General features: G+C 39.8%; 1 protein-coding gene across 1 annotated transcript in view; it reads left to right on the top strand.

Annotated features, from left to right (window-relative positions):
- arid2 (AT-rich interactive domain 2) overlaps window positions 1-15,186 on the top strand; it is a 97,010-nt gene that overhangs the window by 28,936 nt on the left and 52,888 nt on the right. Inside the window, exon 4 of the mRNA XM_067999409.1 lies at window positions 8,269-8,402. Within this exon, the coding sequence (XP_067855510.1) occupies window positions 8,269-8,402 (134 nt within the window). The remainder of the gene's footprint in view (window positions 1-8,268; window positions 8,403-15,186) is intronic.

Genomic DNA, 15,186 nt, shown 5'->3' with positions numbered 1-15,186 from the left:
GGCATAAATTACAGTCATAAAAGGGTCTTTTTAAAAAAAAAAATGAATTTGCATGTATATGATAGCTGTTCAAATATTTAGGTAAAGAGTGCAGATTGAGTCTGATTTTCAAAAGTGAGCATGCTATACTTTGAGCTCAGGCTAGGGAGTTCAGCAGACTGATACTGAAGGAAAATGTGAATATTTTTCTGAATTGCTCTTCATCTGCATGTATACATTTTTCTTCTGTTATTACCTGAAAACCATTTGGTTTAGTTGTAATATGAAAGGCTACAATAGTGAAGCCTATGGTACACCTTGGCCCCTTTACTGATTTAAAGAAAACTGTTGTTTCAAACAAATTGGACTCCTGATGACAATCTACATATATATTACATTGCCAACCATTTTTTTGCTGCTTCTGGTTTTGAGCAAAATGTAGAAGACGTGCATGTAGACTGTATATAACTCGAGTTATATTATCAAACTATAAAATAGGCATCTGTAAGACAAAAAATAAAATAAAAACAGTGTGTACTAATGCTTAAACTCAACTAGCCAGTGAAATGGTTGAGGAATTAAGTTAGTATTTATTACACAAGTAGAATTTTGAAGGGTCAGGTGCATGAGAAACAGTTCAGGTAAAATCTGACCTATGGAATTAATTTAAAATGCCCACTTCTGTTTAATGCAACTAGAAGATCAGGGTGTTCATTCTTAATTGATATGAGGTCACAAGATAGTTATAGAAGAGAAAGGCCAATCAGTCCATCTTGGCTCACACATTCAGGAAAAACACTGCAGATCCCTCATCACTCCATCTAACTACTTCTTCATCAGTATTAAATTTGTCTTTTACTTGTTTGAAGTTATGTTCCCATAGCCTTTCATAGTGTAAGTAGTGTTCTTGATGTACCATTTCTAAACTGCTTATTATCTTAGTGTCAGATTGGCTCAGTTGAGTCAGAAAGTTGTGGGTTCAAGCCCCGCCTGGAACTTAAGCCTATAATGTAGGCAGATGCTTCAGTGTAGTATTGAGGGAGTGCTGCATTTTCACAGGTGCGATCTTTTGGTTGGGACATTGAACCTAGGCCCTAACTGCCTGTTCAGATGGATGTAAAGGATCCCATAGGACTATTCAGACAACGAGAAGGATTTTTCCTAGTGTCCTAGTCAACATTCCTCCCTAAACCAGTGCAACCAACAAATAGATTATTTGGTCATTCATTCATTTGCTGTGTGTGCTACCCTACTTTGTGCAAAATTGGTGCTGCATTGGCCTACATATTAACAGTAACTTTACTTCAAAATGTAATTCATTGATTGTAAAGTGTTTGGGGATTCCTACAAGCATGATGAGCTTTTATATGAATTCTTTTTGCTTTTCTCTTTGATTCATTTTATCTCAATCAAATTGCCTTTTGGTGATCTTTTAAGGTGGAAAAATCCAAGTTTCTACATTATTCCCTGATAACTCAGTCTCTTTGCTCTTCTCTGAGCTGCCTCCAGGGCTTGAATGTCTCCTTGTGTCTTGGTGACTGGCCATTGTACTCAAGTTGCATTACCAGATTACTGTATGATTTGAATCTGACTTCTGCTGTTCTGGCTATATAGCTGAACATTCTTTTTGCTTTGATTGCTGGGCATGTTGAGCTCATTAAGTTGTAGGATGTTAGTTTGAGAGAGTAAATCTCAGCATCAAAAGCTTCAAGGTTAGGTAAAGCATGCTTAGATGCAGAATAAAACTCTCACCCTGTTTTGCCACAACAGTGCGGCAGAGCTCGAACCAGAGAAGTTGCATCAGTGTGACATTTGTTTCCATTTTCAATACCAGCTGCCCTGTTAACTATTTAGTACAATTAGTGGTGACTTAATAGTTTCGTGCTCTGGACCAGAAAATTTCAAATTTTTCTGTGTGGGATCCCTTGTAAATATTGACACATGAATTCTTTCCTAACTTCCTAACAAGAGACTATCCCGCACTAAGTCCCACTCACCTATCACCCCTGTGCTTTCTGACCTACGTTGGCTATCAGCCCTTCAACATCTCTCCCCTTCATGGCCTTACCCCTCCCTATCTCTATAATCTTCTCCAGCTCAACAACCTTCTGAGAACTCAGCCTCCAACTCTGGCCTCCTGTGCATTTCCCCCCACCGCCTCACCCTTGTAGGTAGTGCCTTTAGCCATCTAGGTCCTAAGCTTTGGAATTCCATCCCTAAACTTCACCTCTCCACCTCCCTCTCCTCCTTTAAGCCCCTCCATAAAACTCACCTCTTGGCTTTTAGTCACCCCTCCTAATATCTCTGTCTTTGGCTTGGTGGTGTTTTTTTTTATCCCATCATGTTTCTGTGAAGTGCCATGAAATGTTTTCTCTGTTAAGGGTGCTATATAAATGCAAGCTTTTGTTATTTACTTAAGGAGACACATTCAAAATGTGTTTTAATGATTGCAATTGTCACAGTAGTATATAATCAATTTCTTTACTAGCATACCTTATATTTAGTCATCGACTTACCTGTGATGTGATGGATATCTGTGAAGCGAGATTACTGTTGTGACCCACGTTATCCCAAGTGTATACTATCTGAAGGATTGGTCATGCATAAAATGCATAGACTCCTAAAGGTGGACTTCACCTCATAGTAGCCTGAGAGAGTAAATACATAACCAGGGTTGCTGGAGCATGAAACAATAAACAGAAAATGCTGGGAACACTCAGCAGGTCAGCCAGCATCTGTGGAGAGCATGTATCATTATGCTATAGGAAATTTGAGATTGTTTCTTCAGTAGGCATCCAAATACAATTGGAGTTTTTCTGTGCGCCCAGCAACCACTAAGGTCAAATTTGTGAGACCCATATTCTTGTTACAGTTGCATCTATTTTACCCTACGTTACCACCTAAAATACATCCCCTTGACCCTGAGTTTAAACTGCCTAAAAACGTGAGTAGATGTTAATATCTGTGCTCAATTCACTTGACACTGCTATCTGTCTACTTTCATAAACATTTAATCCAAGCTTAAAAAAGGTACACATTTTCAGCATTATTCTTTGAAAATACTTCTGCCAAATCCAGTAAACATTAAAGGACTGAGACAAGTAGATCTTATGATCTTTTAAAAATAACAACGGTAGTATTAAAGACTTAAGATGGTTCCAGTTCGAAACTAGAATTAAATGATAAATTTGCATTTAAATAGAATGAATAAATGAGTTTGTTTCATAAAAGATGCTGCATCACCTTTGCTCTCTTGTCTCCCCACTCCCAAGCCAAAGCATAAAAAAGTGGTTAGCTTCAGTGCCCCATAGCACATGTTTTGGTACATCATTGTCAACACCTTTTAAGAATACTCTTACATTTCTATTCTTAAGCTTATAAAACCAACCTTGGAGTCCTAAATTTGGAATGCTGAAGTGTCTCTTCTGCACAATCTGTTCTTCCTCTTGCCATTGCATTTTTTTCTGCCAAGAGAGGCAGCATGTCATCATGCAGTCAAGAGTCAGATATGAAAAATGATGAGCAGAAGATAGTAGCACAGGAACAGAAGAATTACTTCACTGCAGAACTCCATAAGTGGCACTGCAGTACATATAGTGCACAGTGGTAGCATTTTGCATGAATGGAAAATTTTACTCACAGAATTGTTGCAACCAGGTGGTCTCCATACCAAAGAAAAGCATGAATAATAAAAAAAAAAATCAGCTGTTACCTGTCCATGATTTTTTTTAAACAGTATTTAAACAAATTTTTAAAAAAGCTGCATGAAGCCAATATTCTTTTATTTATTAAGAATATTTAACAATGGTGTCCTGAGTTTCCTTAATATATTTTGCAGAGTCCAGGGAATGGCATTATAAAAAACATGAATATATATTATATATGCAGAGTTATTACACATTAACTAATTCAACTGGTGTCATTCTTCCTTATTCGTTAATCTTGACTTTTGCTTAACAGAAAGACGAAGCACTACAAACATCAAAAAGCTAACTCTCTTCACAGAGGCAGAGTGCAATTGTAACATCCTGAGGGAATCTGGATTTTAGGCAAAACCTTCAGATCTGGTCTTCTCTAAATACCAAATGAATTAAGGTAGATTAAACACCAAAATATAACTGTAGCTTACTTGGCATACAATGATGAGTCATTAATGTGGTTAATGTAAGATCACACACATCCCTGGTTTAAATGGGTCAGATATGAGCTTATGAAGAACAAGACGTAGGTCCCTGTCAGCTTTAATGGGCAGGTGAGAGGTTTAAACATCCAGATGTTTCTCAAAGCCTGGATAACATTGAATGTTCCCCCACTGAACTTCTCACAAAGGGAGTGTGGTAAGTTTGAAGGAATTTATCATTGAGCTAAAAAATATGCATTTACATTCAGTGTTGTATGCTTTATCATTTTGTATATTAAGTGGCACAGCAGCAGGGTGCAGCTGTAGGCAACTAAAAAGAATCGATGTTTTAGAGAAAAAGACCCTGATGGCTGCTTGGAGAGTTGGAGAAATTTGTACTGGGGCACTAATATTGAAAGCCTAATCCATAAAATAGCTAACTCTACATTTTAACTTCTACACACAATGACCCTATCTGGGAGACAGTTCCACAGATAGGAGAAACTGTACATGAATCAAGATTAAATATCATAACTTCAGATAAGATCATGAATGTACAAAGTATGGAAATAGTTTATTTTTAACACTTTATTAGATTTTCCTACTCGTGTATATAATAGAAATAGAATAGAAAGGTAGGGGGAAGCAAATGTGTAATTAACAGGAAAAGTCTGATCAGGTAGTGGGGACATTGGTGTTCACAGATTTTGCCAGATCCTGTTCCCACCTGTTTGCATCTGATGTTTAGCCAATTATGCTGACTCTGTTAACAGTTTTAAGTTTGAGTGTGCACAACAATGTAGTAATGGTGTGTATATCACATAGAATGTACAATCTAGAAGATGGTGCTCTTTTTAAATGAGGCCTTTAAACATAAAAGCCCTGCCTTTTGTGAAGGGCAAGGGTAGAGAGAGGAAGATGGAGACTTGCATACGAACAGTGACAGACAGGATAACTGGTCCACCCAGCCTGTTCCACACAACTGTGACACCTTGTGCAGCCACCTAGCTTATTCAGTATATACAATCTCCATCATTTAGATCCATTCACAACTCCTCCAATAACGACACAGCCATTCCCAGCCTACCGTAGGACCTAGATAATGTGGGCTGACAAGTGTCAGGTAATGTTCTGAACACGAGGGCAGGCAATGACTGTTTCCAACGAGGAAAATCCTACCCCTGACCTTCAGCAATAGCACAATCACCGAGTCCCCCATCATCAACATCTTGGGAGTCATTACTGACCAGAAGCGTAACCAAGCCAGCCATATCAACAATGTGGCTACAATAGTAGAGCAAAGGCTGGGTATTCTGCAATGAGTGGTTTACCTCCAGACTCCTCAAAAGCCTTTCCACCACTTAGAGGTCAAGTCAGAAGTGTGATGGAATATTCACCACTCACCTGGATAGGTGCAATCACAACAACACTCGAAGCTCAAACCATCCAGAACAGAGCCATTATTTGATCATCGCCCCTGCCACTGGACTCGATATCTATCCACTCAATCATTGGTGCACTGTGGCTGCAGTATGTACTGTCTAAGGGTGCACTGTAGCAACCCCTAAGTTTACTTCAGTAGCACCTCCCATCCTTGCAACCTCTATTGCTGAGAAGGACTGAATAGCAATGTCGTGGGAACACCATCGCCTCCCAGTTCTCCTCAAAGTCACACACACTCCTAATTTGGACTTATATCACCATTCCTTCAAGTCACTGGGTCAGTATCCTCAAATTCCCTACTTAATACTATTGTGGGAGCATCATCTTCTTCATCAGGACTACAGTGGTTCAAGAATGCGGTCCAGCATCACCACCTTGGGTTAAATCTGGATGAGCAGTAAATGTGCCCTTTCCAGTGTCACCCACGTCCTGTGAACTAGTAAAAATAAGTATATTGTAGTAAATATTTTAAAACAAATTGTTGATAATTTCATATAGTCTCTTAATCTGAATTAAGCAACTTTAAATTATTTGATTTTTTTTGCACTAAATACCCACTTTGTATTTATATTACTTATTTCAAATTACTGGATAATTAATTTTGTTTAACACAAAGCAGCATTGAATTATCAGGAGTAGACTATTATATGTTGTAAGGAACTCCGCATACTGAACAACAGTTGAAATTGAAGTATGACTGTAAAACATGTTGGTAATGGGCAAGATTTAAAGCTGCACTTGAAGTTTTTAGAGCAACAAACGTAAAATGGATACTTTTTTTAAACTCCTTTCCCACCCCACAAAAAAACCTACACTGAGTTGTAGAAACAGTTTGAGGTTCAGGGCCAAGAATCTCCTACCTGTTGACCTGTAATATATGATTCCAAACAGATGGGAACAATGTTGCCTGTGAGTAGGTCAGCTACACTTTTTTCATTGAAACAGTGCAACAAAGTCCACTTAAGGGAATAGCTTTGGAACAGAATGTTTAGAATACCTTAAGAAGAATGATCCCCTGTACCTGAGAAAATATTTAAAATAAACTTTGTAACTATCTAGTACAGAAACTAAATATAAAGTCCTGGAAGATATCCATTGTCGGCAGGGATGAACACACATCTTCCTTTCCAAATGCTTAACAACCAAATGCACCTGCACTGATTTTTTTTTCCAAGGCCAGCTTCAGCCATGATAGCAAAGGTTTGCAGGTGGGATGAGAGTACTGAGGTTATTGAGAATAAGAAAGGAGCTTAATTGATTCTTTACTTTAATCCTCTCCATAGGACTTGGAAAATTGCCAAGAAACGCTGAGGTTTCCTCACACAAGGAGAGCCCAGAGAAATTGCAACCCTCATCCCCAAGCCAAAATTGGGAATCAGATGCAAGCATCCCTTACCCCACTGATCTGTGGCATAAAGAATGCTACTAAGCACAGGAAAGCACTGTGTCCTGTGCTTAGTAGCATCCTTTATGCCACAGATCAGTGGGGTAAGGGATGCTTGCATCTGATTCCCAATTTTGGCTTGGGGATGTGGGTTGCAATTTCTCTGGGCTCTCCTTGTGTGAGGAAACCTCAGCATTTTTTGGCAATTTTCCAAGTCCTGTGGAGAGGATTAAAATAAAGAATCAATTAAGCTCCTTTCTTATTCTCAATCAGTCACGATGAAGTCCCTTCCTTACATCACAGTAAATAATGCAATTGATTCATTAGGTTTGACTGATTCTCTTACAGCCTATTGGAATGTATTTGATTTTTTGTTTTGATTGTGATAACCAGATTGATTCTCCTGATCAGTTATTCCCTTAAACTTCCTACTTTTAACATGTAGGATTGTGTTGAATTAAAATGACAACTATCATTTAAGAAGGACATTAAGGAAAGAATCCAACAATTGTGTATGGGGTTAAATAGAATCACTACTGTATGGAACCATTCTAAAATATGAGATGCCAAGTCCTTGCTTGATTTACAATGTCACTTTTATTAAGTGCATGAAAGGAATGGATGTATTCTGTTTATACTCTTCATCTTGGTTGTAGCTGTGAAAACTAATTATGATCTTCACACATCAATGACCACTTACAGAAAATGATTGTTAACTTTTTTTTAAAAGGGACATTTAACTGCTTAACTTCATAGGTAATAGATATGTTGAGATTTAAAAGTACAAATATAGTGAACTTTGTTTCCTCTCCCTCCTTCCATATTCTAGGCTATTGCTTAAAACATAAATATAAGGTTTTCAAATATACTTCACAAATAATTCACCACCTCCTCATAAATATTATGGTCTAATGTTTCTTGAGCAATTTATTTTGAAAGCTAAACATCTACAGTAACAGTTTTTCTGAGCTTTTTATAATGCTGTTATTTTCAGGCACTGATGAACTTTTAGAACAAGAGACTTATGATGCCAGTTCTGCTGAGAATCACATCATACTTTTGCTGTATGTTTTACTGAGCAATTATAAAACATGTTATTCTGTTGGCTCAACACCAAAGGAGAATAATTTGTAGTAAATGATGAGGTACTTGTTCACTATATGTTTGTTATTCAGATTAATTTAAAGGTGCAATCTTTACAGCAAAAGATAACATTGATTTTGTTCAGTTTTTATAGCTGGGAAATGTATTACTTAGTCTTGAATTGGAAGCTCAATATCCTTCATTGCTGATAACCATGTTGTTTGCTGCTGCTGATTGATAATACCTTGATTTATTCCAGTTACCTTGAAGCTTATGAAAAGGTACATCACTTTGGGGAGGATGATGACGAGCTTAGTTCAGGTGGTCAACGGGGACCAGTTCCTGTTGGTGGGGTACCTTCGTCATACAGTTACCAGCAACACATATTGTCAGGTAAATGATCATTAAATCATATGACTGATCTAGTGGTTCTGTACCAAAATCAGTAATGTACTAGCCTTGCAGCTTTTATTAATTATTCTGTGGCATTCTATGTTCCAATTTATAACACCCAACATTAGAAATTTTCAGAACATCATTTTTGCGGAAGTGTGAAAAGATGGGCATTTTGAAAGTTGTTACTTCCAGTACTTAAAGGATTATAATAAAGGCAAAGAAAATGCAGGCTATATGGAATATTTCAGATCAAACTTAATGAAATTAATTTGTCCTTTTGTGGAGTTCAGCATATAAGTTACGAAATGTCAAGAATATATGTTTAAGCAGCAACAACAAAATGTTTTTATGAACCCAAACTTTATCTTCTAAATGAAGGAAAGTGCTGGAATAAATCTTTGTGTGGCAAATGATGTATTCATTACTTTGTGCATCATTATTTTGAGATCCACTGCTCTCACTCTAGACCATAAAGGTTTGGAGAAGCAACGAGAAAATGTAACTGTATTATCTGCCTTACTGAGCAGTTGTTTTGCTGTATAATTAACCTAAATACTTCATAAGGAAGTTTGACCCAATACACTTTTTTAAAAAAAAAATAATTGCGGTAGGAAAGATATCTGAATATGCAGCGGTGCATCTTCCATGTTATGGGTGGAATGGCACTTATGGTGGTTTTTCAGTTGATTCTGAGGAAATGATTTGCCTGCCATGATACACCAAATCAGCAACCACAATGACTCAGCAATTTCCTTTGGAGGATTAGACTTCCAAGTGGTATAATAACACCAGTAATTACAATTAAGTATCATAGCAAACATGCAATTAAGGCTTTGTTCCTATATATATATATATATATATATATATATATAAAAAGTGCAGAAATTCTCCACCAATGATCTTGTAGGAAAATTGTTAAACAATCACCAAACCATGCAAAAATCCAAGTTTTCAGAAAAGGAGTTGGAATTGGGTGAGAAAGTGATGGCCAGAAATATTTGGCGCCAGCAGAGTGCCTCTGAATTCAAGGTTTAGAAAGGTCATGTGGTGCCTATTGCCTGGCAATTAAGCATTAAGTTTTACCCCTAAAAAGCTGTAAATGGTTCAGTAATATTAAATGGGTAGATGAGCACAGGTTGGGCTTCAACAAATGAATCATAAGTAGAACTGATGGAAGCATTATAGAATATTATAGCATAGAAACAGGCCATTTGGCACAACAAATCTATATTGGTGTTTCTCTCCTAAGCAACTTAGTCTAATTTCACTCTCCTGCTTGCTTCCCATACTCTTTCATATTCCTCTTTTCAAGCAGCCATCTATTCCCTTTAAAAAAATAAATGGACTCTGCTTCAATAATGGCTTGTGACACAAAATTCCACTTTCTAACTTCTACTTTAATCCTTTTTATGATTGTTTTAAATTTTTGCTGAACAGTGGAAATAATCTGTTGTTTACCTTATCTTGGCTTTCAGCTCCAGTGGAAAAAGTTCTAACTTTTTGACTCTTCATAAGTGTAACCCCTCATCCCTGATAACATCCTAGTGAATCTATACTGCACCGTTTCCATTGCTTTTATATCCTCCTTGTACAGTATTGGGCACCCAGTTACATCATTTTCCATATGTGGCTTAACTAAGGCTTTGTGGAAGTTTAATGATACTTCCTTGCTTTTGTATTCTGTGCTTCTAGATATAAAATAAAGGATTTCATTTGCCATTTCTATGGCTTTATCTGCTTTTGCTGCCACTTTTAGCGATCTATATATCTGCACACCAAGGTCCCTTTGCTCTTCTAGTGAATATGAAAACCTTGCGTTTTAGATTTTTTTTTGTATTCACTTCTAAAATTAATTACTTCGGACTTTCGACATTGAACTGCATCTTCCACCTATCGGCCCATCCTGTGGCCTTCTGCATTTTTTCAGTTCTTCTCACAAATAGGATATAATCACAAATTACAATGTTGTTTTCTAAGTGCAGGTCATACATATATATCAAATAGTGGTCCAAATATAGAGCCATGTGGAATACAAGAAACTTCTTTTTATTCCTTATCTTTCCATTCTGCCATCCAACCATCTCTCTATCCATGTGGTCCTATACAACCAAATTAAATGCATATACATTCACTTAATATTTTTTTTTATTCATTCATGGGATGTGGGCGTCGCTAGTGAGGCCGACATTTATTGCCCATCCCTAATTGCCCTTGAGAAGGTGGTGGTCAGCTGCCTTCTTGAACCGCTGCAGTCCGTGTGGTGACAGTTCCACCACAGTGCTGTTAGGAAGGGAGTTCCAGGATTTTGACCCAGCGACGATGAAGGAATGGCGATATATTTCCAAGTCGGGATGGTGTGTGACTTGGAGGGGAACGTGCAGGTGGCGTTGTTCCCATGTGCCTGCTGCTCTTGTCCTTCTAGGTGGTAGAGGTCGCGGGTTTGGGAGGTGCTGTCGAAGAAGCCTTGGCGAGTTGCTGCAGTGCATCCTGTGGATGGTACACACTGCAGCCACAGTGCGCCGGTGGTGAAGGGAGTGAATGTTTAGGGTGGTGGATGGGGTGCCAATCAAGCGGGCTGCTTTGTCCTGGATGGTGTCGAGCTTCTTGAGTGTTGTTGGAGCTGCATTCATCCAGGCAAATGGAGAGTATTCCATCACACTCCTGACTTGTGCCTTGTAGATGGTGGAAAGGCTTTGGGGAGTCAGGAGGTGAGTCACTCGCCGCAGAATACCCAGTCTCTGACCTGCTCTTGTAGCCACGGTATTTATATGGCTGGTCCAGTTAAGTTTCTGGTCAATGGTGACCCCCAGGATGTTGATGGTGGGAGATTCGGTGATGGTAATGCCATTGAATGTCAAGGGGAGGTGGTTAGACACACTCTTTTTTGTTGGAGATGGTCATTGCCTGGCACTTGTCTGGCACAAATGTTACTTGCCACTTATGAGCCCAAGCCTGGATGTTATCCAGGTCTTGCTGCATGCGGGCTGCCTCTTTATTTGAGGGGTTGCGAATGGAACTGAACACTGTGTAATCATCAGCGAACATCCCCATTTCTGACCTTATAATGGAGGGAAGGTCATTGATGAAGCAGCTGAAGATGGTTGGGCCTAGGACACTGCCCTGAGGAACTCCTGCAGCAGTGTCCTGGGGCTGAGATGATTGGCCTCCAACAACCACTGCCATCTTCCTTTGTGCTAGGTATGACTTCAGCCACTGGAGAGTTTTCCCCATGATTACCATTGACTTTAATTTTACTCGGGCTTCTTGGTGCCACACTCGGTCAAATGCTGCCCTGATGTCAAGGGCAGTCACTCTCACCTCAACTCTGGAATTCAGCTCTTTGTCCATGTTTGGACCAAGGCTGTAATGAGGTCTGGAGTCGAGTGGTCCTGGCGGAACCCAAACTGAGCATCGGTGAGCAGGTTATTGGTGAGTAAGTGCCGGTTGATAGCACTGTCGACAACACCTTCCATCACTTTGCTGATGATTGAGAGTAGACTGATGGGGCGGTAATTGGCCGGATTGGATTTGTCCTGCTTTTTGTGGACAGGACATACCTGGGCAATTTTCCACATTGTCGGGTAGATGTCAGTGTTGTAGCTGTACTGGAACAGCTTGGCTAGAGGCGCAGCTAGTTCTGAAGCACAAGTCTTCAGCACTACAGCCGGGATGTTGTCGGGACCCATAGCCTTTGCTGTATCCAGTGCACTCAGCCGTTTCTTGATATCACGTGGAGTGAATCGAATTGGCTGAAGGCTGGCTTCTGTGATGGTGGGGATATCGGGAGGAGGCCGAGATGGATCATCTACTCGGCACTTCTGGCTGAAGATGGTTGCAAACGCTTCAGCCTTGTCTTTTGCACTCACGTGCTGGACTCCGCCATCATTGAGGGTGGGGATGTTTGCAGAGCCTCCTCCTCCCGTTAGTTGTTTAATTGTCCACCACCATTCACGACTGGATGTGGCAGGCCTGCAGAGCTTTGATCTGATCCGTTGGTTGTGGAATCGCTTAGCTCTGTCTGTGGCATGTTGCTTCCCATTCAGGAGTTCATAATTGTGATTATCTGTGAAGAAGACAGATTCTGAAGGAAGAGTTATTTCATTATTTTCATTTCTCCACAACTGCAAGTTGACCTATGGTTCAACTAAAATTCAGCAGTTTCTTCAGCAACATCTGCCATTTACAACTCTTAAATGCATTCACCAGCATATTTGCTATTTCATCTACTTTACAAACATTGGTTAATCTACACATGAACATATTAGTGGTCCAGGGAAAATTAGCAGTTAAGGCGATCAGTTAGTTGGACTAGTGGTTCTCAAATTTCCCAGACAAATCCCACCAAAAAAATTCTCATAACTTCTTGTGCCCCATTTAAAGGTGGATTTAGAAACTTCTGAAGGAGGTGAGTGTGTCGAAGATGTATGATTCAACTTCAAGGGGGTGGGGGTTTCAGGAGACCTAAAATTTGGATTTTTTTTCATCTCACATTTTATATTGTACTTTTATAGTATTTTCATGTACATTTTGTAGATTAGATGCTTAAATATTTTATTACTGTTCCTGTGATATTTGTTCATTTCTCTCCCACCTGTTTGCCCAATCTTCACCAATTATCCTTTGCCTTTTCTCTTTCGTTGTTTCCAGCCCCATCAGGTCATCCTATTATGCATGTGAGTTTAATTCACACAGGATATATATGTGATGCAACCTAAAGAATTAATTTTGGTGACAAGAAGAGTAAACAGGCATGTTTGTGGACTGGAAAGAAAGGCCACGCAACGATATTGAACTGATAAGTACAAAGCAGAGCTTTAAGCAACACCTGACATTGTAACTCACGACCGATGGTTCATTCTCTATACCATTGCAGCTGAAAAACTACAGGATTATTTTATTAGGATCCTCTAAGCCGATTCTATTTATTTGACCATCCTGCAATTTGGAGGATTCCTATGTAAAAAGTGCAGTTCTGTCAGGGCTGAAATGCAACATTGTTAATTACAGTGCAGGCTGTTGCTTATAGCTCTGATATTTGCTTCTCTAATCCTTCCCATATAGAATCATAGAAAGGTTACAGCACGGAAGGAGGCCATTCGGCCCATCGAATCCGCGCTGGCTCTATGCAAGAGCAATCCAGCTAGTCCCGTAGCCCTGCAATTTTTTTTTCCTTTCATGTACTTATCCAGTTCCCTTTTGAAGGCCGTGATTGAATCTGCCTCCACCACCCCCGCAGGCAGTGCATTCCAGATCCTAACCACTTGCTGTGTAAAAAAGTTTTTCCTCATGTCACCTTTGGTTCTTTTGCCAATCACCGTAAATCTAAGCCCCCTGGTTCTTGACCAAGCAGAGCAGAGCTGATTATTATTTGATCTGTTGCTAGTCTGAACTTTTTTTTTCTTGTAAAAGTTTTAAAATCAATTTGGAACTGAATTTAAATTCTGGACTCAACACATTTATCAGTGTATGATTACAAGATTTTGATAGGTACAGTATTTGGATTTTGTTTCCCTTTCCACTGAAGATTTATTGTGCCATACCTGGACAATGTTATTGTTCAGTTTGAGAATCACTGGGATATACCAATTACAGATCACAGACATCACAAATACATTACCAACTAGGAGAATGTAAAATTGCATGTTGGGCAGGCCTACAAAGCAAGAGTATTAGAGCATCAACAGGATATTTACCAGACAGTGGACTAGTTGTACAAATCCACAGAACCAAGATGGGAAGAAATTTAAGGACTTCTTTTAAATCCAAATGTACTGCAATATTCAAAAAGGGGTATGATACAGGCAGTTATGGTGAATAATGCAAACCATCATATTGGAAACAATGGAATTCACTATGACCATTCTCTAATCTCCACTTTGGAAGTGACATGGGGCATGATTTTAGCCCCAGGATTGGGTGGGGGGAGGGAGGGGCAGAGAAAATTGATGTTTTTGAGAGCAGGCAGGCACCCTGCCTTCTACCCAACCATTTTTGGGTTTAACCCGGGCAGATCTGTGTGCGTGTGCACAGCAGTCACCAAGAAGTCCCACCACCACTTAAATCTGGCGGGCCGATACTTAAAGTGGCAATGTATCTCATTGAGATACATACGGTGCTTTATATTTTGTGTTTTGGACATTTTAAATGATTTTAACCGTAGCTGTTTGGGTTTCCCATCGCTTCCGATTCACACCAGGTGAAAGCAGGTGGGAAGGGCTGGATCCATGAGGTCAGTGCCTTTATTGCACTGCTTGTGGGCCCGGAGGAGCAGGAGTGCTTCGTCCAGGCCCAACAACCTAACTGGTATGATTGGACCCCCGCGTATGTCCGAGCCCAAATGTCCACCAACGCTCCGCCATCCACCAACGCTCCGCCGTCCACCTTCCCGATTTGCAGTTCTTTTCACTGCCGAGAGGCAGCCAGCCTTTCAATCTGGCTGCCTGTCCTGTGGGAAACCCGGAAGCCACATTAAGGGCCTCCAGTTAAGTCGTGATCGTGTGGAGAGAGGCAAGAATTTTTTCCTCTGGTTTCCCACGTGCCCATTGACCTCCCCCAGGAAATGAGATCCCACCGCTACCCATGATGTCAATTAAGGGAAGAGCTGACCTACCCAATGCATTCAGTTATTAGGGTAGGTTTCTTAGATTCTAGGATGGCACGCAGATGGGATTCAAACTGGAACAAATCGTCGGACAGGAGAGAGAGGATGGTGGCACTAAAGCCATTATTTGACTTTGATGTCTAGCTCAATCGGTTATTATTGCATCAGTTTTAGGCCTAT

Source organism: Heptranchias perlo, chromosome 18, assembly GCF_035084215.1.
Source record: "Heptranchias perlo isolate sHepPer1 chromosome 18, sHepPer1.hap1, whole genome shotgun sequence".
Lineage (NCBI taxonomy): Eukaryota > Metazoa > Chordata > Chondrichthyes > Hexanchiformes > Hexanchidae > Heptranchias > Heptranchias perlo.
Note: the sequence above shows the minus strand (reverse complement) of the source record. Positions and strands in the feature narration are given on the sequence as shown.